The sequence below is a fragment of the Ranitomeya imitator genome, chromosome 1, assembly GCF_032444005.1.
Source record: "Ranitomeya imitator isolate aRanImi1 chromosome 1, aRanImi1.pri, whole genome shotgun sequence".
Classification (NCBI taxonomy): domain Eukaryota; kingdom Metazoa; phylum Chordata; class Amphibia; order Anura; family Dendrobatidae; genus Ranitomeya; species Ranitomeya imitator.
The window spans coordinates 3,105,941-3,130,650 of record NC_091282.1 but is presented as its reverse complement, the minus strand read 5'-3'; the positions used below and the strand labels follow the sequence as shown (position 1 = coordinate 3,130,650).

Genomic DNA, 24,710 nt, shown 5'->3' with positions numbered 1-24,710 from the left:
TTTCCACCGTGAATACCGTGGAGAAGAAGGTGTTTAATATGTTAGCTTTTTCCTCGTCATCTACAACCATTCTTTCCTCACTATTTTTTAAGGGGCCTACATTTTCAGTTTTTATTCTTTTACTATTGATATAGTTGAAGAACAGTTTGGGATTAGTTTTACTCTCCTTAGCAATGTGCTTCTCTGTTTCCTTTTTGGCAGCTTTAATTAGTTTTTTAGATAAAGTATTTTTCTCCCTATAGTTTTTTAGAGCTTCAATGGTGCCATCCTGCTTTAGTAGTGCAAATGCTTTCTTTTTACTGTTAATTGCCTGTCTTACTTCTTTGTTTAGCCACATTGGGTTTTTCCTATTTCTAGTCCTTTTATTCCCACAAGGTATAAACCGCTTACACTGCCTATTTAGGATGTTCTTAAACATTTCCCATTTATTATCTGTATTCTTATTTCTGAGGATATTGTCCCAGTCTACCAGATTAAGGGCATCTCTAAGCTGGTCAAACTTTGCCTTCCTAAAGTTCAATGTTTTTGTGACTCCCTGACAAGTCCCCCTAGTGAAAGACAGGTGAAACTGCACAATATTGTGGTCGCTATTTCCTAGATGCCCGACCACCTGCAGATTTGTTATTCTGTCAGGTCTATTAGATAGTATTAGGTCTAAAAGTGCTGCTCCTCTGGTTGGATTCTGCACCAATTGTGAAAGATAATTTTTCTTGGTTATTAGCAGAAACCTGTTGCCTTTATGGGTTTCACAGGTTTCTCTTTCCCAGTTAATATCCGGGTAGTTAAAGTCCCCCATAACCAGGACCTCATTATGGGTTGCAGCTTCATCTATCTGCTTTAGAAGTAGACTTTCCATGATTTCTGTTATATTTGGGGGTATATTACAGGAGGAGCGCACAATGACATTGCACATCTCTGATACAGGAACGGGGTACATTACAGGAGGAGCGCACGATGACATCACACCTCTTATACAGGGACAGGGTATATTACAGGAGGAGCGCACGATGACATCACACCTCTGATACAGGGACGGGGTATATAACAGGAGGAGCGCACGATGACAGCGCACACCTCTGATACAGGAATGGGGTATATTACAGGAGGAGCGCACGATGACATCACACCTCTTATACAGGGACAGGGTATATTACAGGAGGAGCGCACGATGACATCACACCTCTGATACAGGGACGGGGTATATTACAGGAGGAGCACACGATGACATCACACCTCTGATACAGGGACGGGGTATATTACAGGAGGAGCACACGATGACATCACACCTCTGACAGAGGGACGGGGTATATTACAGGAGGAGCACACGATGACATCACACCTCTGATAGAGGAACGGGGTACATTACAGGAGGAGCGCACGATGACATCACACCTCTTATACAGGGACAGGGTATATTACAGGAGGAGCGCACGATGACATCACACCTCTGATAGAGGAACGGGGTATATTACAGGAGGAGCGCACAATGACATCGTACACCTCTGATACAGGGACGGGGTATATTACAGGAGGAGCGCACGATGACATCACACCTCTTATACAGGGACGGGGTATATTACAGGAGGAGCGTACGATGACATCACACCTCTGACAGAGGGACGGGGTATATTACAGGAGGAGCGCACGATGACATCACACCTCTGATAGAGGAATGGGGTATATTACAGGAGGAGCACACGATGACATCACACCTCTGATACAGGGACGGGGTATATTACAGGAGGAGCGCACGATGACATCACAACTCTGATAGAGGAACGGGGTATATTACAGGAGGAGCACACGATGACATCACACCTCATACAGGGACGGGGTATATTACAGGAGGAGCGCACGATGACATCACACCTCTGATAGAGGAACGGGGTACATTACAGGAGGAGCGCACGATATCACGCCTCTGATACAAGGACGGGGTATATTACAGGAGGAGCGCACAATGACATCGTACACCTCTGATACAGTGACGGGGTATATTACAGGAGGAGTACACGATGATGTTACGGTTCACGGGGAGGATACCTCTATCATCCCCATCACTCACACCAATTTGTCATGAACTGGTGCTGTTTGGTTGCCCCTGGTTCTTTCTGAAGGGGATTTATCTATATCCCACTTCCCTGTTCAGGTTTGGAACTTGCCGTTCTCTGGCGCCCCAATTTACCCTCAGGTAAGTCAGGGTACTGCACCTACGATAATTAGTCACCAGAAAGGCTAACTTACTTTGTACTGGCTAATGTATGCTAATGCTAATGATATAACTACTCCCACTCAGGTGGGAACAATAATTATCAATGCCACCGGTCGTTACAAAGCCTCCCAATCACACAGGACAAATCCACTGCCACCAGCTCCAATTTCTTAATTATTAACGGGTCCGGAGCCAACCCAGGTTTGTAGCTTAATTCACTTCAGAGGATGTGACCGTACGTTATAGCGCAAGGAGAGATAAGCTAGTAATTTTATATTTTTCCTCCAAAAAAGGTAGGCAGTGTTTACAGAGGTATAAAAAGATATTATAAAGACAAATATTGTATGTACAATACAATTACAAATAAAATGGGATTAACGTTGAAAAATCACTTACATTTTGTTACGTCATATCATCTGATGGCCGACCGTGTGCTGTGGAGGAGGGAACACATCTAGATGCACAGCACGCATCTATACAGCAGCTAGACCCCAGAAAAAGACACGTAGAGACAGCTGCTTCACTCACTTATTTCCTATCCTAAAACCAAAGCCCTCCCCCTGTGGTGACCTCACTTAGAGGCTGGATACTCCCCTGTCTTCGCATTATGAAAACCCATCATCCCACTTATCTTGGCGTAGGAACCTCGTAGAAAGACGACACCGTGTTGTTATGCTCAGCGTGCCATAGGCATTCATTAAAGTATAGACATGGGGTAGCTGGGTGACCCAGTTCTATAGTAATCTGTTTCTCAATTGGGCTGGTTCTGGGACCTAGAAACCTCACTGGCTGATAGTTCTACCGAAGCCCATGTCAGAAATGTATTTGTCCCACTTCTACAATTAATTGGTGCTATGATATTTACATTTGCAAGGACAAAGAAACCTGGGGGGGGGTTCCATGTGCTTCTACTTGTACTTTCACTTTGAAGCCATATACTCTGTGTGCAGAATTATTGGGCAAGTTGTATTTTAGAGGATTATTTTTATTATTGATCAACAACTGTGTTCTCAATCAACCCAAAAGCCTCATAAATATCAAAGCTTAATATTTATGGAAGTTGGAGTGTTTTTTTTTTTAGATTTGGCTATCTTAGGAGGATATCTGTTTGCGCAGGTATCTATTAGGCTGCCGTCACACTAGCAGTATTTGGTCAGTATTTTACATCAGTATTTGTAGCCAAAACCAGGAGTGGATCAAATAGAGGAACAGTATAATAGAAACATATGCAACACTTCTGCATTTATCACCCACTCCTAGTTTTGGCTACAAATACTGATGTAAAATACTGATCAAATACTGATCGTGTGACGGCGGCCTAACTGTGCAGAATTATTAGGCAACTTAATAAAAAAACAAATGTATTCCCATCTCACTTGTTTATTTTCACCAGGTAAACCAATATAACTGCACAAAATTTAGAAATAAACATTTCTGACTTGCAAAAACAAAACCCCCCAAAATTAGTGCCCAATACAGCCCCCTTTTCTTTCTGATGACACACAGCCGCCTCCATCCATAGATTCTGTCAGTTGCTTGATCTGTTTACGACCAACATTGGTGCAGCGGCCACCACAGCCTCCAGACACTGCTCCGAGAGGTGGACTGTGCTCCCTCCCTGTAGATCTCATATTTTATGAGGGACCACAGGTTCTCTATGGGGTTCAGATCAGGTGAACAAGGGGCCATGTCATTATTATTTCTTCTTTGAGACCTTTACTGGCCAGCCACGCTGTGGAGTAGTTGGAGGCATGTGATGGAGTATTGTCCTGCATGAAAATCATGTTTCTATTGAACGATACCGACTTCTTCCTGTACCACTGCTTGATGAAGTCTTCCAGAAACTGGCAGTAGGTCTGGGAGTTGAGCTTCACTCCATCCTCAACCCGAGAAGGTCCCACAAGTCCATCTTTGATGATCCCAGCCCATACCAGTCCTCACCTCCACCTTGCAGGCATCTGAGTCGGAGTGGAGCTCTCTGCCCTTTACTTATCCGGCCTCTGGCCCATCCATCCGGCCCATCAAGAATCACTCTCATTTCATCAGTCCATAAAACCTTTGAAAAGTCAGTCTTACGATATTTCTTGGCCCAGTCTTGATGTTTTATATTATGTTTCTTGATCACAGGTGGTCGTTTTTCAGCCTTCCTTACCTTGCACTAATCATACAATTCCCCATAAAACTCAATTTTATTATATGACTCTTATAATGCCACCAACCTGTGGCGACTGACACTTTAAATCACCGTGAACACAACAAAACGTGCAAACCTAAAATATCCGATGAAAAAAAAATCCCTAGGTATGGGGGAGATTTTCTAGATCCTATTAATATTTCTATACTTGTACCTGCCTATCTGCGGGGGTTGGCACCCTAGGGGGAGCGTTGTGGCGCCCCAGCTCAACGATGGCTTACCCTAGGATCCCTAGATACATCCTGCAGTGGATTGTAACCCTTCTACCCAAGATGCGGTTCTAAAGGGTCCCCTCACGTCTATACATAGATCGATCCTATAGCTAGGGAAAACCTTATCCCAAAACCTATTTAAAAACATTAGACAACATGTATTTTGGCTCTGGTCGGCACTACATATAAATTATGCATACTCTTCATTATAGCTTTTTCAATACAAGCAGTCTCTGATCCATCTGATCACCTGATGCATCCCAGCACCTTCATCCCCTTGTTGATATTACAGGGATTTACCCATATTGATTGCTTATGGTGCAGGGTGTGCAGCTTGTCATATCACACTATACATTTTCAGTGATACTTCAAAGCACTGTATGCCATGCCGCCCGCCTTCTCCCGCCTCAACGCGTTTCGCCCCTCTGGCTCATCAGGAGGCCCGATCCTCAATCATGTGTCTCGATATAGAGTGATACATAAAACTATAGAAATATTAATAGGATCTAGAAAATCTCCCCCATACCTAGGGAATTTTTTTCACCGGATATTTGATAATATATATTTTTTCACTTTTTGGTTTGCACGTTTTGTTGTGTTCACGGTGATTTAAAGTGTCAGTCATATAATAAAATTGAGTTTTATGGGGAATTGTATGATTAGTGCTATTGATACTTACCCAATTGATAGTATTTGAATGATTAAAATTCAGCCTTCCTTACCTTGGCCATGTCCCTGAGTATCGCACACCTTGTGCTTTTTGTTACTCCAGTAACGTTGGAGCTCTGAAATATGGCAAAACTGGTGGCAAATGGCATCTTGACGCTTGATTTTCCTCAATTTATGGGCAGTTATTTTGCGCCTTTTTTGCCCAACACGCTTCTTGCGACCCTGTTGGCTATTTGCCATGAAGCACTTGATTGTTTGGTGATCACTCTTCAAAAGATTGGCAATTTCAACACTGCTGCATCCCTTTACAAGACGTCTCACAATTGTGGACTTTTCAGAGCCGTCAAATCTCTCTTCTGACCCATTTTGCCAAAGGAAAGGAAGTTGCCTAATAATTAAGCACACATTATATATTATAGGGTTCTGATGTCATTAGACAACACCCTCCTCATTACAGAGATGAAATCACCTGATTTACTGAAGTGGTAGTTGGCTCTCAGCCTGAACAGCTTGGAGTAGGACGACATGTATAAAAAGTATCATGGGATCAAAATACAACTTGCCTAATAATTCTACACACAGTGTACATTCTTGAGGGAGGGGGAAAAATGTGGGGTTTTGGGTTACACACTCAGGCAGAGTGGGAAGAGGGGGGTCAGAAAGGCCACAGGGTGTGTCTGAAAAGCCAATGTACTTTTAGGTAGATACTCAAACATGGCTTATTCACATTATCGTGACAGATGACGTCACACAGTCCTGATACAAGGACCCTCTATATTACAGTCATGTGGGATGCTTGTGGACTGCACGGACCTGAACTTGTGATAGAGAAGTTTCCGAATCTTTTCCTGCTTCAGGCCTGTGGATAAAAATGAATATGTAAAGCAGAGAAGACCTCAGACCTCAGACGTCCCTGGCACTGACCATGTACCTGTACGCTGCCGGCCATAGTCGGATTCTGGCTTCCTGTATGACTCCTGGTGTGTTGTAGACATGTCCGAAAGCAGCTGAGTGCTCAATATGCCCTTGTGTCCGTGTCGGTGGACCTCTCCCTCCATGGCGAGTCCCGGGGCAGAATGGACAGCATCCAAGCTTGCTGTAGCTCTCTATAACAGGAGAAAGGCAAAAGCAGAAGTGATATAGACAAAAATGTATTTGGGAGACTGACACCTAACGCTAAAAAGTTTTTGTTGACTTTGATTTTTCTGCTGATGTTTTCACCCTATTGCAGCAGGTAACATAGTAACATAGTTAGTAAGGCCAAAAAAAGACATTTGTCCATCCAGTTCAGCCTATATTCCATCATAATAAATACCCAGATCTACGTCCTTCTACAGAACCTAATAATTGTATGATACAATATTGTTCTGCTCCAGGAAGACATCCAGGCCTCTCTTGAACCCCTCGACTGAGTTCGCCATCACCACCTCCTCAGGCAAGCAATTCCAGATTCTCACTGCCCTAACAGTAAAGAATCCTCTTCTATGTTGGTGGAAAAACCTTCTCTCCTCCAGACGCAAAGAATGCCCCCTTGTGCCCGTCACCTTCCTTGGTATAAACAGATCCTCAGCGAGATATTTGTATTGTCCCCTTATATACTTATACATGGTTATTAGATCGCCCCTCAGTCGTCTTTTTTCTAGACTAAATAATCCTAATTTCGCTAATCTATCTGGGTATTGTAGTTCTCCCATCCCCTTTATTAATTTTGTTGCCCTCCTTTGTACTCTCTCTAGTTCCATTATATCCTTCCTGAGCACCGGTGCCCAAAACTGGACACAGTACTCCATGTGCGGTCTAACTAGGGATTTGTACAGAGGCAGTATAATGCTCTCATCATGTGTATCCAGACCTCTTTTAATGCACCCCATGATCCTGTTTGCCTTGGCAGCTGCTGCCTGGCACTGGCTGCTCCAGGTAAGTTTATCATTAACTAGGATCCCCAAGTCCTTCTCCCTGTCAGATTTACCCAGTGGTTTCCCGTTCAGTGTGTAATGGTGATATTGATTCCCTCTTCCCATGTGTATAACCTTACATTTATCATTGTTAAACCTCATCTGCCACCTTTCAGCCCAAGTTTCCAACTTATCCAGATCCATCTGTAGCAGAATACTATCTTCTCTTGTATTAACTGCTTTACATAGTTTTGTATCATCTGCAAATATCGATATTTTACTGTGTAAACCTTCTACCAGATCATTAATGAATATGTTGAAGAGAACAGGTCCCAATACTGACCCCTGCGGTACCCCACTGGTCACAGCGACCCAGTTAGAGACTATACCATTTATAACCACCCTCTGCTTTCTATCACTAAGCCAGTTACTAACCCATTTACACACATTTTCCCCCAGACCAAGCATTCTCATTTTGTGTACCAACCTCTTGTGCGGCACGGTATCAAACGCTTTGGAAAAATCGAGATATACCACGTCCAATGACTCACCGTGGTCCAGTCTATAGCTTACCTCTTCATAAAAACTGATTAGATTGGTTTGACAGGAGCGATTTCTCATAAACCCATGCTGATATGGAGTTAAACAGTTATTCTCATTGAGATAATCCAGAATAACATCCCTCAGAAACCCTTCAAAAATTTTACCAACAATAGAGGTTAGACTTACTGGCCTATAATTTCCAGGTTCACTTTTAGAGCCCTTTTTGAATATTGGCACCACATTTGCTATGCGCCAGTCCTGCGGAACAGACCCTGTCGCTATAGAGTCCCTAAAAATAAGAAATAATGGTTTATCTATTACATTACTTAGTTCTCTTAGTACTCGTGGGTGTATGCCATCCGGACCCGGAGATTTATCTATTTTAATCTTATTTAGCCGGTTTCGCACCTCTTCTTGGGTTAGATTGGTGACCCTTAATATAGGGTTTTCATTGTTTCTTGGGATTTCACCTAGCATTTCATTTTCCACCGTGAATACCGTGGAGAAGAAGGTGTTTAATATGTTAGCTTTTTCCTCGTCATCTACAACCATTCTTTCCTCACTATTTTTTAAGGGGCCTACATTTTCAGTTTTTATTCTTTTACTATTGATATAGTTGAAGAACAGTTTGGGATTAGTTTTACTCTCCTTAGCAATGTGCTTCTCTGTTTCCTTTTTGGCAGCTTTAATTAGTTTTTTAGATAAAGTATTTTTCTCCCTATAGTTTTTTAGAGCTTCAATGGTGCCATCCTGCTTTAGTAGTGCAAATGCTTTCTTTTTACTGTTAATTGCCTGTCTTACTTCTTTGTTTAGCCACATTGGGTTTTTCCTATTTCTAGTCCTTTTATTCCCACAAGGTATAAACCGCTTACACTGCCTATTTAGGATGTTCTTAAACATTTCCCATTTATTATCTGTATTCTCATTTCTGAGGATATTGTCCCAGTCTACCAGATTAAGGGCATCTCTAAGCTGTTCAAACTTTGCCTTCCTAAAGTTCAATGTTTTTGTGACTCCCTGACAAGTCCCCCTAGTGAAAGACAGGTGAAACTGCACAATATTGTGGTCGCTATTTCCTAAATGCCCAACCACCTGCAGATTTGTTATTCTGTCAGGTCTATTAGATAGTATTAGGTCTAAAAGTGCTGCTCCTCTGGTTGGATTCTGCACCAATTGTGAAAGATAATTTTTCTTGGTTATTAGCAGAAACCTGTTGCCTTTATGGGTTTCACAGGTTTCTGTTTCCCAGTTAATATCCGGGTAGTTAAAGTCCCCCATAACCAGGACCTCATTATGGGTTGCAGCTTCATCTATCTGCTTTAGAAGTAGACTTTCCATGCTTTCTGTTATATTTGGGGGTTTGTAACAGACCCCAATGAGAATTTTGTTACCATTTTTCCCTCCATGAATTTCAACCCATATGGACTCGACATCCTCATTCCCTTCGCTAATATCCTCCCTTAAAGTGGACTTTAGACAAGACTTTACATAGAGACAAACCCCTCCTCCTCTCCGATTTTTACGATCCTTTCTAAACAGACTGTAACCCTGTAAGTTAACTGCCCAGTCATAGCTTTCATCTAACCATGTCTCGGTTATTCCCACTATGTCAAAGTTACCTGTAGATATTTCTGCTTCTAGTTCTTCCATCTTGTTTGTCAGGCTTCTGGCGTTTGCGAGCATGCAGTTTAGAGGATTTTGTTTTGTTCCAATCTCCTCACTGTGGATTGTTTTAGAAATGTTCTTACCTCCCTTCTGAGTATGTTTTCCTGGGTCGTCTTTGTTTGAGTCTAATGTTTTTCTTCCCGTCCCCTCTTCTTCTAGTTTAACGCCCTCCTGATGAGTGTAGCGAGTCTTCTGGCGAATGTGTGTTTCCCAGGTTTGTTGAGGTGTAGTCCGTCTCTGGCGAGGAGTCCATCATACCAGTAATTCACACCGTGGTCCAGGAATCCAAATCCTTGTTGTCTGCACCATCGTCTTAGCCAGTTGTTTGCATCAAGGATCCTGTTCCATCTCCTGGTGCCATGCCCGTCTACTGGAAGGATAGAAGAAAAAACTACCTGTGCATCCAGTTCCTTTACTTTCTTCCCCAACTCTTCAAAGTCCTTGCAGATTGTCGGTGTTTCTCTACAGCTTATCTCAATGTGATAGCTCTAAATAGGATCAAGCGCAGCACTAGGTAGGTCAAGCACAGAACTAGGTAGGTCAAGCACAGAACTAGCACTAGGTAGGTCAAGCACAGCACTAGGTAGCTCAAGCACAGCACTAGGTATGTCAAGAACAGCACTAGATAGCTCAAGCACAGCACTAGGTAGGTTAAGCACAGCACTAGCACTAAGTAGGTAAAGCACAGCATTAGCACTAGGTAGATCAAGCACAGCACTAGCACTAGGTAGATCAAGCACAGCACTAGGTAGATCAAACACAGCACTAGGTAGGTCAAGCACAGCACTAGGTAAGTAAAGCACAGCATTAGCACTAGGTAGATCAAGCACAGCACTAGCACTAGGTAGATCAAGCACAGCACAAGGTAGATCAAGCACAGCACTAGGTAGATTGAGGGCAGCACTAGCAAGAGGTAGCTCAAGCACAGCATTAGCATAGTAACATAGTATGGTAACATAGTTAGCAAGGCCGGAAAAAGCCATTTGTCCATCCAGCCTATATTCCGTCAGAATAAATCCCAGATCTACGTCCTTGTAAAGAACCTAATTGTATGATACAATATTGTTCTGCTCCAGGAAGACATCCCGGCCTCTCTTGAACCCCTCGACTGAGTTCGCCATCACCACCTCCTCAGGCAAGCAATTCCAGATTCTCACTGCCCTAACAGTAAAGAATCCTCTTCTATGTTGGTGGAAAAACCTTCTCTCCTCTAGACGCAGATAACATGACCGTCACCTTCCTTTGTATAAACAGAACCCTCGAGAGATATTAGTATTGTCCCCTTATATACTTATACATGGTTATTAGATCGCCCCTCAGTCGTCTTTTTTCTAGACTAAATAATCCTAATTTTGCTAATCTCTCTAGGTAGCACTAGGTAGAGATCAAGGCAGCACTAGCACCAGGTAGATTGAGGGCAACACTAGGTAGATCAAGCACAGCACTAGCACCAGGTAGATCAAGAACAGCACTAGGTAGTTCGAGGACAGCTTTAGCACTGGGTAGATCGACATGAAGTAAAGAGAGTTGACCACAAGTACATGGAGCAGAGAGAGTTGACCAGGACGACTGTTAGGAAATGTTACGATAATGTGAATATGCCATGTTTGAGTATCTACCTAAAAGTACATTGGCTTTTCAGACACACGCTGTGGGCCTTTCCGACCCCCCTCTTCCCACTCTGCCTGTGTGTGTGTAATCCAAAACCCCTCATTTCTCCCCCTCCCTCAAGAATTTATTTGGCTTCAATGTGAAATTACAAGTAGAAGCACATGGGGAAAAAACCCAAGTGTCTTTGCTAATGTAAATATCATAGCACCGATTAATGATAGAAGTGGGACAAATACATTTTTGACATGGGCTTTGGTAGAACTATCAGCCAGTGAGTTTTCTAGGTTCCAGAACCAGCACAATTGAGAAACGGATTACTACGGATCTGGGTCACCCAGCCACCCCATGTCCATACTTAAACGAATGGCGCGCTGACCATAACGACACGGGTGTCGTTCTACGAGGTTCCTACGCCAAGGTATGTGGGATGATGATTTTTCATACTGCTAAGACAGGGGAGTATTCAGCCTCTAAGTGAGGTCACCACAGGGGGAGGGCTTTGGTTTTAGGCTAGGAAATAACAGTGAATAGTGAAGCAGCAGTCTAACGTGTCTGTGTCCGGGGTCTAGCTGCTATACAGATGTGCTATGCATCTAGGTGTGTCCCCTCCTCCACAGCACACGGTCGGCCAGGAAATAAGATGACATAACGAAATGTAAGTGTTTATTTTCCACCTTAAGCCCCTTTTATTTGTAATTGTATTGTACATATGATATTTGTTCTCTTTATAATATCTTTTTATACCTCTGTAAAGACTGCCTACCTTTTTTGGAGTAAAATTTAAAATTACTAGCTTGTCTCTCCTTACTCTATAATGGACGGTCGCGTCCTCCAAAGTGAATTATGCTACTAATTTGGGTTGGCTCCGGACCCGTTAATAATTAAGAAATCGGAGCTGGTGGCAGCATAATTTGTCCCGTGTAATTGGGAGTCTTTGCAGCGACCAGCGGCGTTGACAATTATTTTTCACGCCCGAGTGGGAGTAGTTATATCGCCCTCAGTGCAGCGTGCTTAATAGTCAGTACATAGCAGGCAGCCTTTCTGGCGACTAATTACCTTACGTGCAGTACCCTGACTGACCTGAGGGTAAAGGGGGTGCCAAAGAGCTGCAAATTTCCAAACTGGAACTGGGAAGTGGGATATAGATAAATCCCCTTCAGAAAGAACCAGGGGCAACCAAACAACCCCGGTTCATGACAAATTGGTGTGAGTGGTGGGGATGATAAAAGCATCCTCCCCGTGAACCGTGACATAATGGTGGCAGCGGTGGGATTCGTGACATATTGGTGGCAGCAGTGGGATAACAGAGCATTAGTGATCGGGTTTGAACAATCATTCCCCTCACTAAAAACTTGCAAAGGACTTGGCACAAAAAAGTTTTGGAGAACAAGCTCAGTGTTTACTAGTCCCGAGACAACAGTGTGTACTTGTGATTACCCCCTCCCTTCTCTTCACTTTTCTATCCTATCTTTTATTTGACAATGATGGCTGCAAAAGGAGAAGCGTGGTACACCCAGCAGAAGAGGGACACTCTTGTGGGAGTATGCACATACCACAGCCTGGACCCCCATGGCAAAACCAAGGCTCAATTGGACACGGAACTGGTGCAATTTGAAGCAGACCAAGCCCGGTTTCAGAGCCCAGTGCCCGCAGAAGCCAACACAAGCAAAAATGGTGCTGCAAGCAGAGGTCCAACCTCCAAAAGCGGGTTGGACCCCCACCTGCCGATGGCCTTGGAACAACTCCCCGCCGACTACCGTGAGGGACGTCTGCAGCTGATCCAGCAATAACGAGAGAGAGCTGAGCGAGAGGCCCAGTGGGAGGCGGAGAGAGCGGAGCGAGAGGCCCAAGCTCGGAGGGACCATGAACTGAAGCTGGCCCAACTCAGAGCCGTACCATATACCACGCCGAGCATGAGTCCAGCAACGTTCAGATCCCTAAACCCCAGCCATAGCACTTTCCTGTGATGGAAAGGGACGGGGACTTGGACACTTTTCTGCGGGTCTTTGAGAAAGCCTGCAGACAGTACCGGCTTTCTGAGAACCAATGGGCCCAATACCTGACCCCAAGGCTAAAAGGCAAAGCTCTGGCGGCGTTTGGTTCTCTCCCGCCAGACCAAGATGAAGATTATGAGGCCATCAAGCAGGCCCTGGTAAAGAAATACCAGCTTACACCTGAGGTTCACCGTAGAAAGTTCCAGAACCTCCAACGTGGCACACACGACAGTCATAGCGATGTGGGGCATGGACTCAGGACCGACTTTAACCAGTGGATCCAAGGACTGTCAGTGACCACCTTTGAACAGCTGGGAGGCCTGATGATAAAAGACCAATTTCTACACCTGTGCCCAGCTGAGCCAGTCACCACCAGCTGGAGAGGGGGTAAGCCTGCAACCAACGCCAGTATCCCTGCCAGCCAACTCACCAGAGGCTCTGTCCTCGTTGCCAACAGCACCAGACCTACCACCAACCTTCGCCAGTGTTTTTCCTGCAAACGGACTGGTCATATCAGCGCCAACTGTCCGGAGAAGCATAGGAACCCCCCAGCCAAGGCCCCAGGGACTAATGCAGCAGTTCTTTTGGTGGGTGGGGCGGTTGGGAGGGTGTGTGACAACGTGCAGCTTGTCACCGTGGGGGGCCATGTCGCTCAAGGCCTCAAGGATACCGGGGCTGAATGGATCCTCATCCGACCCGAACTGGCGGCCTCCGAAGAGATTATTCCGGGGAAAACCCTGTTACCGGGATTGGGGGAATCTGCTGTCCCCTGCCAATGGCCTGTGTGTATATAGATTGGGGTGCCGGGAGCAGGGTGGAGGAAGTGGGGCTGTCCGATAACTTGCCCACTGATGTTTTATTGGTGACTGATTTGGGGAGGATGGTTGCACATTATGTCCCTGACTCCCCTGACAGATCGAATGCTGATGATGGCGATGGGAAATTGAATGTGTTACCTGACAATTATTTACCGATTAATGACGTACTGTACCTGATAATCATTTTTCTGAAAATGCCGTGGGAAATACTGATGATGCTGATGATGTAAATATGCATGAGTTACCTGCTAACCATTTATTTCCTAAGAATGATGTGTTCACAGGTGTAGGAGTGCTCAGCCATGTCACTCCATGGGGTGAGATGGCTGAGGAACCCCTAACAGGAGCAAGCGATGGGGAAATGGGGAGATGCATGGGAACCGTGAGGAAGGTGATGCCGTGCAACTGACCAGTGCCACAGAGGAAGGTAACTGGCCCATAAGTAGCATTGCCCCTGGGATGTTGGGGATGGATGGGGAGGTAGAGCCTATAGCAGCGCCGGCTGATGGGTTTGTGGAAATCCCTGGGGAGACAGACTACGTAGCTGCTGTCACCCGCAAATTGCCTGGAACGCAGATAACGTTCTGCCTTCTGGACCCTCATCAGTCACAGGTGTGACTGAACCGGAAATGGACCCAGAGCAGGTCCCAGAAGGTTCCCATGGGGAAGGGACCCTGATGTCGCTTCTGGCTGCCCCTTGCCAGGAGTTCCAGGCTGCTCTGTACTCAGATGCGAGTTTGGAGAATTTGAGACACCTATCCGAGATGCCCACCTCTGTGACTGACAAGAAGAGGGTGTTCTGGGAACAAGGGAGGTTGTACCGGGAGACAGTACCCGGAAAATCCCAAAAGGAGTGGTTGAGGGAAAGACAGCTGGTCGTCCCGTACCAATTCAGGGGTGAGTTGTTACGGATTGCCCATGAGATCCCGCTAGCTGGACACTTGGGGGTCAGCAAAACTAAGGCCCGGCTGTCTCAACACTTTTATTGGCCCAAGATGGGGACAGATGTGACAAATCACTGCCGCTCTTCTATGACCTGCCAAAGAATGGGGAAGGCGGGGCCTGCTCTTACGGCTCCCCTGATCCCTTTACCAGTGATAGAGGAGCCTTTCCAGAGGATCGCGGTGGACATTGTGGGCCCGCTGGCCATCCCCAGCAGCTCTGGAAAGCAATGTGTCTTCACTGTGGTAGACTACGCTACCCGGTACCCAGAGGCAGTGGCTCTGTCCTCAACTAGGGCAGATAAGGTGGCGGATACACTGTTGGCCATCTTTTCACGGGTAGGACTTCCCAGGGAGATGCTTACCAATCAAGGGACCCAATTCATGTCTCGCTTAATTATTATTATTTATTTATTTATATAGCACCATTGATTCCATAGTGCTGTACATGAGAAAGGGTTACATACAAATTACAGATATCACTTACAGTAAGCGAACTAACAATTACAGACTGATACACAGGGGTGAGGACCCTGCCCTTGAGGGTTTACATTCTACAGAATGGGGGGGAAGGAGACAATAGGTTGGGGGTTGCAGGAGCTTCGGTGTTGGTGAGGCGGTAGCTTTGGTAGTGGTGAGTGGCAGCGGGGTCAGTGCAGGCTGTAGGCTTTCCTGAAGAGGTGGGTTTTCAGGTTCCGTCTGAAGGATCCGAGGGTGGTTGATAGTCGGACGTGTTGGGGCAAAGAATTCCAGAAGATGGGGGATATTCGGGATAAGTCTTGGAGGCGGCTGGGTGAGGAGCGAATAAGTGTGGAGGAGAGAAGGAGGTCTTGGGAGGACCGGAGATTACGTGAGGGAAGATATCGGGAGATGGCGGAAACACAGGACAGGTAGGGTATGGCGGAAACAGGACAGAGCAAGGCACAGAAGAACCTGGGTCAAATGATGACAAATGACAATCAGGCATGGAGCAGAGGAAGGAGTTACCTTAAATAGACTGAGTGCTGCAGAACTTCCGGGTCAAGATCCTCCAGAATCATAGAGTGGAGGAACGGAGCGTCTGCAGACCAGAGAGAGGAAGTGCGCAGTGAGAGGCGCGCACCCGACGAGAGCCAGGGACCGGCGGCAAGTCAGGAGAAGAGACCGGAAGGTGCGCGCCAGGACGGGTAAGTATGTCGGCGCACAGAGTGAGCGGCAGGTGGCGCCGTGACAGTACTCCTCCCCTCACATCCCCTCCTGGAAAGAAATTTGGGCAAAATCTGAGGAGCCTGTATGTTTTCACGGGGTTCCCAAGACCTCTCCTCAGGACCAAAACCCTTCCAATTGACCAAGAAGAAAGTCTTACCTCTAGACGTTTTCATGGCAAAAATATCTTTAACTTCAAAGAAATCTTGAGTGGAAAATAGCAGAGGTGATTGACCAGGAGAAGCATGGAACTGATTTGAAACCTGTCACTTTCAAAGGGAGACATGAAAATAATTGGGAATGCGAAGTAAAGGAGGTAGTTTCAGTTTGCAGACAACATCGTTGATACGAGCCAAAACCTCAAATGGACCAATGTACCGTGGACCTAATTTATACGAAGGAATCTTAAGACGGATGAACCTGGACGACAACCACACTTTATCACCAGGCTGGTATAACGGAGGGTCCAGGCATCTTTTGTCGGCATGTCTCTTAATCCTGTTCTGTGCCTGTTCTAGCGTGACTTTGGTCTCCTGCCAAACCCTGGAGAACTCCTCGGACAGAAGATCGGCCGCCGGCACACCCGAGGCAGGAAGTATCGGCAGAGGGACACCAGGATGTTGCCCATAAACGATGAAGAAGAGTGATTTGGTAGAAGAGTCATTAATATAGTTATTGTACGCAAACTCGGCCCAAGGAAGCAAATCAGACCAATCGTTGTGATGGACATTGGAAAAACGATGGAGATAGGTCATTAGAATCTGGTTTGCGCGCTCCGCTTGTCCATTAGTTTAAGGATGGTAGGCTGAGGAGAAATCCAAAGTTACATTCATCAGTTTGCAAAGGGCTCGCCAGAACTGAGAGGTACATTGAACTCCTCTATCAGAAACTATGTGAAGAGGAAAGCCGTGAATCTGAAAAATATGAGCAATGAAGATTCTTGCCAATTCAGGAGCAGAATGTAATCCACGCAAAGAGACAAAATGAGTCATCTTGGAGAATCGATCCACTACTACAAAAATGACCGTATGACCAGAAGTCCGAGGCAGATCAGTAATAAAATCCATAGCAATGGGTTGCCAGGGGACCGAGGGAACAGGCAGCGGATGCAGAAGACCGGAGGGCAGATGTCTAGGAACCTTGTTCTTTGCACAGGAAGAACAGGATACCACAAAACTTCGGACATCTTGTCGAAGGGACCGCCACCAATAATAGCGCGAGATAAGAGAGAATGTTTTCTTGAATCCCACATGGCCTGCCAGCTTAGAGGCATGACCCCAACATAAAACTCAACTCCACTTGTTCTCCTGCAAAAAGGGTTTACCTGGAGTTAAGGAAGTCATGCTGACAGGAGCTACAGGAATGATCTTGCTGGGATCCACGATGTGTGAAGGTTCCTCAACAAGGTGGGTTACGAGAAAGGATCTGGACAAGGCATCAGCTTTGCAGTTCTTATTACCAGGACGAAAATGTAGCTCAAAGTCAAAACGGGCAAAGAATAAAGACCACCTGGCTTGGCGAGGATTAAGTCTTTGCACAGAGCGGAGATATTCCAGATTTTTGTGGTCAGTGTAGATTTTGATAGGATGAACGGCTCCCTCCAACAAATACCGCCACTCCTCTAGCGCCAATTTAATGGCCAATAGTTCCTTGTCGCCAATGGCGTAATTCCTCTCAGAGACGGAAAACATCTTGGAAAAGAAACCGCAAGCAGCCAATTGTCCAGAAGAAGATCTCTGGGAAAGAACTGCACCAGCGCCTATGGCAGAGGCATCTACCTCAAGAACAAAAGGCTTGTTGATCTCTGGACGACGAAGCACGGGAGCCGAGGCAAAGGCTTGTTTCAAGGACCAAAAAGTGTCTCCAGCTTCAGAGGACCAGATGTGAGGGTTGGACCCTTTGCGAGTCAAGGCGTAAATAGAAGCAGCCAGAGTGGAGAAATGTGGGATAAACTGCCGGTAGTAGTTAGCGAAGCCAAGGAAGCGTTGAAATGCCTTAATCCCCTGGGGACATGGCCAATCAAGCACAGCAGACACTTTATCTGGATCCATTCGCAAGCCTGAGTCAGAAATTATATAACCCAGAAACGGTAACGAAGATTGCTCAAAGATGCACTTCTCGAGTTTGGCATAAAGATGGTTCTCCCTAAGACGAGACAAGACTTGGCGGGCCACTCTTCTGTGAGCAGCAAGATCCGAAGAAAACACAAGTCGTCCAAGTATACCACCACACAGGAGTAGAGTAGATCCCAGAAAACATAATTCACAAACTCCTGGCACACCGCAGGAGCGTTACACAAACCGAAGGACATGACTAAATACTCATAATGGCCGTCTCAGGTGTTAAAGGCAGTCTTCCACTCGTCTCCTGAAAGAATACGGATTAGGTTGTACGCTCCATGAAGATCAAGTTTCGTGAAGATACGAGCTCCCCTAAGGCGGTCAAACAACAACTCTGGAATAAGCAGTAGCGGATACTTGTCCTTAATCGTGAGATTGTTAAGACCTCGGTAGTCAATACATGGACGGAGAGAGCCATCCTTCTTCTTGACGAAGAAAAAACCTGCACCTGCAGGAGAGGAGGACTTGCAAATAAAGCCTCTAGCTAAATTCTCCAGGACATATTCAGACATAGCTTGCGTCTCGGTGGGAGACAACGGGTAAATTCGGCCTCTGGGCGGAGTAGAACCCGGAACAAGATCAATTGGGCAGTCATATGGACGTTGCGGTGGTAAGATCTCTGCTTCTTTTTAATTGAAGACATCCTGGAAGGACCAATAGCTGGAAGGTAGATTGGAAGACACCGGATTTGGACGAGAAGAATTCCTCGGCAGAACTGGCCACAGACAGTTGCTCTGGCAAAACAGTCCCCAACGCAGAATATCACCAGACCGCCAGTCAAGATAAGGTTCGTGAGTCCTCAACCAAGAAAGTCCAAGCAGAATTGTGTGGGACAACGAAGGCAGCACATAAAAGACTATCTTCTCCCGATGCAAGATTCCTATTTGAAGTTCCAGTTCTTCGGTCACCAAAGTAACGGACTCCCGCAAGGGCTGACCGTCGACCGACGCAATCTGCTGGGGAGTCTCTAGGGATCTGACCGGAATCCGTAGCCTCCTAACCGTCTCGAGTTGGATGAAATTCCCGGCTGCCCAAGAATCTATATAAGCTAAATCAGAAAAACGTTTAGAACCCAGATGCAAAAGATCAGAAAGAGTAAGGGGTTGAGAGAGGATACAGGAACACCTAGGGAGACCTCTCTTACCTGTCCTAGGTGGAGGCGTTTCCTGGCCTCAAAGGACAGGAACGCAGAAGATGAGCAGCACTGCCACAATAGGAACAGAGACCTTGAGCCAGTCTCTCTTTCCGGCGCTGTTCCGCCGGTTTGAGACGATCCACCTGTATGGGTTCTTGAACAGAAACAGCAGAAGTCGTCACAGGACGCGGACGGGAAGGACTCAGAGTAGCCGAAGGAAGACGAGGAACTCTCCTCTCTCTAGCGGATTCACAGGTATGCTCTTGGAAACGTAAGTCTATGCGGGTTGTCAGGGATATAAGATCTTCCAGGGAAGTCGGAGTATCTCGACCCGCCAATTCATCCTTAATTCGAGATGAGAGCCCTTGCCAAAAGGCTCCCACCAATGCCTCATTATTCCATCCTAATTCAGACGAAAGTGTGCGAAACCGAATGGCATATTGACCCACAGAAAGAGTCCCTGAAGAAGGTTAAAAAGAGACTCAGTGGTAGAGGCCAAACGACCTGGTTCGTCGAATATTTTACGAAAAGTATCTAAAAAGATGGATAGTTGAGACACAAGAGGGTCATCTCGCTCCCAGAGGGGGTTTACCCAAGCTAAAGCCTCTCCCTCTAAGTGGGAAATCACAAAGGCCACCTTTGCTCGGTCAGTAGGGGACTGCATAGGGAGCAACTCAAAATGGAGTTGGCACTGGTTCAGAAACCCCCTACATAATTTATGATCCCCATTGTAACGAGGTGGTTTAGCCAGGCGAGGCGGTGGGTGAGGGACCGAGGACTGAGAGGAAACAGAAGCAGGAGACTGGAGGACACCAAGGCGATCATCCACGGATGCCATAAAATTAAGGATGTGGGTTTGAGTGTCACACTGCTGAGCAAGCTCCTGTTGGAGACCTGCCAGCTGCAGAGCACTCCCAGGGTTGGAGGCCTGCAGACACGAGAGACGAGACTCCATGGATTTTAAGAAGGACATGATCCTTGACTGATTCTCCCAGAGGAACAGTAGTTCCTTTTGGGTAGGAGTCGGGGTGCCAGCGGGGTCCATGGCCTGATTGTACTGTCAGATCTTTTAGAACTCCTAAAGTGAACCCGCAGAACCATGACAACGAAACTCCCAAGGGTGAGCTGGCCTGGTGGACCACCCCCAATACAGGGAGTGTGAGGGGCAGGCCCGAGGGAGACTATTGCGCAGAAGCTGATACCCGGGGAGAGGAAGTAGGAGCGGAAAAGACACAGAACTGGCTATAACGGAGACACAGGACAAAATAACTGAGACTAAGACTAGGCAGGATATGGCGGAAACACAGGACAGGCAGGTTATGGCGAATGCCCAGGACAAACTGGATATGGCGGAGACACAGGACAGACTGGAAAAGACTGAGACACAGAATGGGCAGGATATGGCGGACGCCCAGGACAGACTGGATATGGCGGAAACACAGGACAGGCAGGGTATGGCGGAAACACAGGACAGGCAGGGTATGGCGGAAACAGGACAGAGCAAGGCACAGAAGAACCTGGGTCAAATGAGGACAAATGACAATCAGGCATGGAGCAGAGGAAGGAGTTACCTTAAATAGACTGAGTGCTGCAGAACTTCCGGGTCAAGATCCTCCAGAATCATAGAGTGGAGGAACGGAGCGTCTGCAGACCAGAGAGAGGAAGTGCGCGTGAGCAGTGAGAGGTGCGCACCCGACGAGAGCCAGGGACCGGCGGCGAGTCAGGAGAAGAGACCGGAAGGCCACGAGGATGCGACGCAGGGAGAGCCGGCCACGAGGATGCGACGCAGGGCGAGCCGGCCACGAGGATGCGACGCAGGGCGAGCCGGCCACAAGGATGCGACGCAGGGCGAGCCGGCCACGAGGACACATTGTGAATGAACACTGCTGCTCCTTTACTGTGTCAGTCAGCAGGGTCATGGCGGTCGAACTCTGATCAATCATGATCTCTCGCTCACGTACCTCACACTGGAGCATCATGAACACACATGACGCATTACTGCTGATGAATGGAAAGAACTAAATGAAGCTGATAATTCACCTCTCAGGGTCAGTGACGTCCACCAAGCTCCAGCAGGGAGCGCTCTGCTGGGGGGCAGATATTAAGGGGTAACAGGGGAGGGTTGCGCTCACACATCGCTGACATAGGGACACGTACAATCGCTTACCTCCTCCTGCAGACCGAGACTACGGGGGACGCGGGGCTGCTCCATCCCGAATCTAAGGACAGAGAGGAGAAAAGTATAACAACACCGCAAAGAAAAGGTGACAGAGCACACCGACACTGTGCAAGGTGGGACGGAGTGCCGCGGCCATGTCGGCAGTGACGGTCTGCGGCGGCCATGTCGGCAGTGACGGTGTGCGGTCGCCATGTCGGCAGTGACTGTGTGCGGCGGCCATGTCGGCAGTGACTGTGTGCGGCGGCCATGTCGGCAGTGACGGTCTGCGGCGGCCATGTCGGCAGTGACGGTCTGCGGCGGCCATGTCGGCAGTGACGGTCTGCGGCGGCCATGTCGGCAGTGACGGTCTGCGGCGGCCATGTCGGCAGTGACGGTCTGCGGCGGCCATGTCGGCAGTGACGGTGTGCGGCGGCCATGTCGGCAGTGACGGTCTGCGGCGGCCATGTCGGCAGTGACGGTCTGCGGCGGCCATGTCGGCAGTGACGGTCTGCGGCGGCCATGTCGGCAGTGACGGTCTGCGGCGGCCATGTCGGCAGTGACGGTCTGCGGCGGCCATGTCGGCAGTGACGGTCTGCGGCGGCCATGTCGGCAGTGACGGTCTGCGGCGGCCATGTCGGCAGTGACGGTCTGCGGCGGCCATGTCGGCAGTGACGGTCTGCGGCGGCCATGTCGGCAGTGACGGTCTGCGGCGGCCATGTCGGCAGTGACGGTCTGCGGCGGCCATGTCGGCAGTGACGGTCTGCGGCGGCCATGTCGGCAGTGACGGTCTGCGGCGGCCATGTCGGCAGTGACGGTCTGCGGCGGCCATGTCGGCAGTGACGGTCTGCGGTGGCCATGTCGGCAGTGACGGTCTGCGGCGGCCATGTCGGCAGTGACGGTCTGCGGCGGCCATGTCGGCAGTGACGGTCTGCGGCGGCCATGTCGGCAGTGACGATCTGCGGCGGCCATGTCGGCAGTGACGGTCTGCGGCGGCCATGTCGGCAGTGACGGCGTGTGGTGGCGATGTCGGCAGGGACGGCGTGTGGTGGCCATGTCGGCAGGGACGGCGTGTGGTGGCCATGTCGGCAGGGACGGCGTGTGGTGGCCATGTCGGCAGGGACGGCGTGTGGTGGCCATGTCGGCAGGGACGGCGTGTGGTGGCCATGTCGGCAGTGACGGTCTATGGCGGCCGTGATGGTCTGTGGCGGCCATGTCGGCAGGGACAGCGTGTTCTGGTAAGACTGTGATTACAGTGAGATTCCCCCGGATGAGAAGAAGATGGAGGACATGGTGTCTCTCCCGTCAGTGTGCGGACAGCGTTGTGCAGCCGTCGCCGTCCGATGTTTCCGGGGGCTCGGTGACGCACACCCGCGTGACCTGCGGATACCATAGATGGACACGGTGTGCGCCCGCTGTCTGCACGCCCGGCCTACAGCATGGACCCCACAATGTAGCTGCACCGTGCGGCCAGGTTCACACGTTGCGGTTTTTAGACAAATGTTAAGCTGTGTTTTAAGTAGAAGAGCGGAGGTTCCAGAAATCTGCACATGGGGGAAAACCGCAGCATCAATTCTGTCAGCGCTTGTGCGCCATTAGGAAACAATGGGCGAGTGCAACACCGCAGAAAAACCGCAGAAACATCGCAGCAACACTGCAGCAACACTGCAGCAACACTGCAGCAACACCGCAGCAACACTGCAGAAACACCGCAGAAAACACTGCAGAAAAACCGCAGAAAACACTGCAGAAACACCGCAGAAAACACTGCAGAAAAACCACAGAAACACCGCAGAAAACACTGCAGAAACACCGAGAAACACTGCAGAAACACTGTAGAAAAACCACAGAAACACCGCAGAAAACACCACAGAAACACCGCAGAAACACCGCAGAAACACCGCAGAAACACCGCAGAAACACCGCAGAAAACACCACAGAAAACACCACAGAAACACCACAGAAAACACCGCAGAAAACACCGCAGAAACACCGCAGAAACACCGCAGAAAACACCGCAGAAACACCGCAGAAACACCGCAGAAACACCGCAGAAAACACCGCAGAAACACCGCAGAAAACACCGCAGAAAACACCGCAGAAAACACCGCAGAAAACACTGCAGAAACACCGCAGAAAACACCGCAGAAACACCGCAGAAACACCGCAGAAAACACCGCAGAAAACACCGCAGAAAACACCGCAGAAACACCGCAGAAAACACCGCAGAAACACCGCAGAAAACACCGCAGAAAACACCGCAGAAAACACCGCAGAAACACCGCAGAAACACCGCAGAAACACCGCAGAAAACACCGCAGAAACACCGCAGAAACACCGCAGAAAACACCGCAGAAACACCGCAGAAAACACCGCAGAAACACCGCAGAAAACACCGCAGAAACACCGCAGAAAACACCGCAGAAAACACCGCAGAAACACCGCAGAAACACCGCAGAAAACACCGCAGAAACACCGCAGAAAACACCGCAGAAACACCGCAGAAACACCGCAGAAAACACCGCAGAAACACCGCAGAAAACACCGCAGAAACACCGCAGAAAACACTGCAGAAACACCGCAGAAAACACCGCAGAAAACACCGCAGAAAACACCTCAGAAAACACCGCAGAAACACCGCAGAAAACACCGCAGAAAACACCGCAGAAACACCGCAGCAGCGCCGGGTTTTGCCTTGTGTGCTGTGTAGATACCGCGCAGTGTGAACTCACCCGTATACCGGCGCCGCTCTCTCTCCGGGGGCTCCGCGTCTCAGCCTTGTTTGGTCTCCTTGGTAACGGACAATTTCCGGAGGTGTGTCCTCTCCAGCGGCCAATCAGTGCAGGAAAAACCAAAGCGCGGGAGCGCAAACGTGAGCACGTGACCGTTACTATAGTTACCCCAGCCCGTTCCTCCATCCTCCTTCATCTCAGCCCACTCCCGCGTCCTCCTCCTCCTCCCAACCCGCTCCTCCGTCCTCATCCTTCATCCCAACCCGCTCCTCCGTCCTCCTCCTGCCAACCCGCTCCTCCGTCCTCATCCCTCATCCCAACCCGCTCCTCCGTCCTCCTCCTGCCAACCCGCTCCTCCGTCCTCATCCCTCATCCCAACCCGCTCCTCCGTCCTCCTCATCCCAACCCGCTCCTCCGTCCTCATCCTTCATCCCAACCCGCTCCTCCGTCCTCCTCATCCCAACCCGCTCCTCCGTCCTCATCCCTCATCCCAACCCGCTCCTCCGTCCTCCTCATCCCAACCCGCTCCTCCGTCCTCCTCATCCCAACCCGCTCCTCCGTCCTCATCCCTCATCCCAACCCGCTCCTCCGTCCTCCTCCTGCCAACCCGCTCCTCCGTCCTCATTCCT

The 24,710-nt window shown here is 48.5% G+C and overlaps 1 protein-coding gene across 1 annotated transcript in view; it reads right to left on the bottom strand.

Moving 5' to 3' along the window:
* Positions 1-24,152, bottom strand: part of SPAG8 (sperm associated antigen 8) — a 44,090-nt gene extending 19,938 nt beyond the window's left edge. Inside the window, exons 1-4 of the mRNA XM_069745457.1 lie at positions 24,082-24,152; positions 21,362-21,413; positions 6,219-6,393; positions 6,101-6,146 (exon numbers count right to left, since the gene is read on the bottom strand). Coding sequence (XP_069601558.1) covers positions 6,101-6,146; positions 6,219-6,393; positions 21,362-21,406 — 266 coding nt within the window. The 5' untranslated portion in view covers positions 21,407-21,413; positions 24,082-24,152. The remainder of the gene's footprint in view (positions 1-6,100; positions 6,147-6,218; positions 6,394-21,361; positions 21,414-24,081) is intronic.
* Between the last annotated feature and the right edge of the window lie 558 nt (positions 24,153-24,710).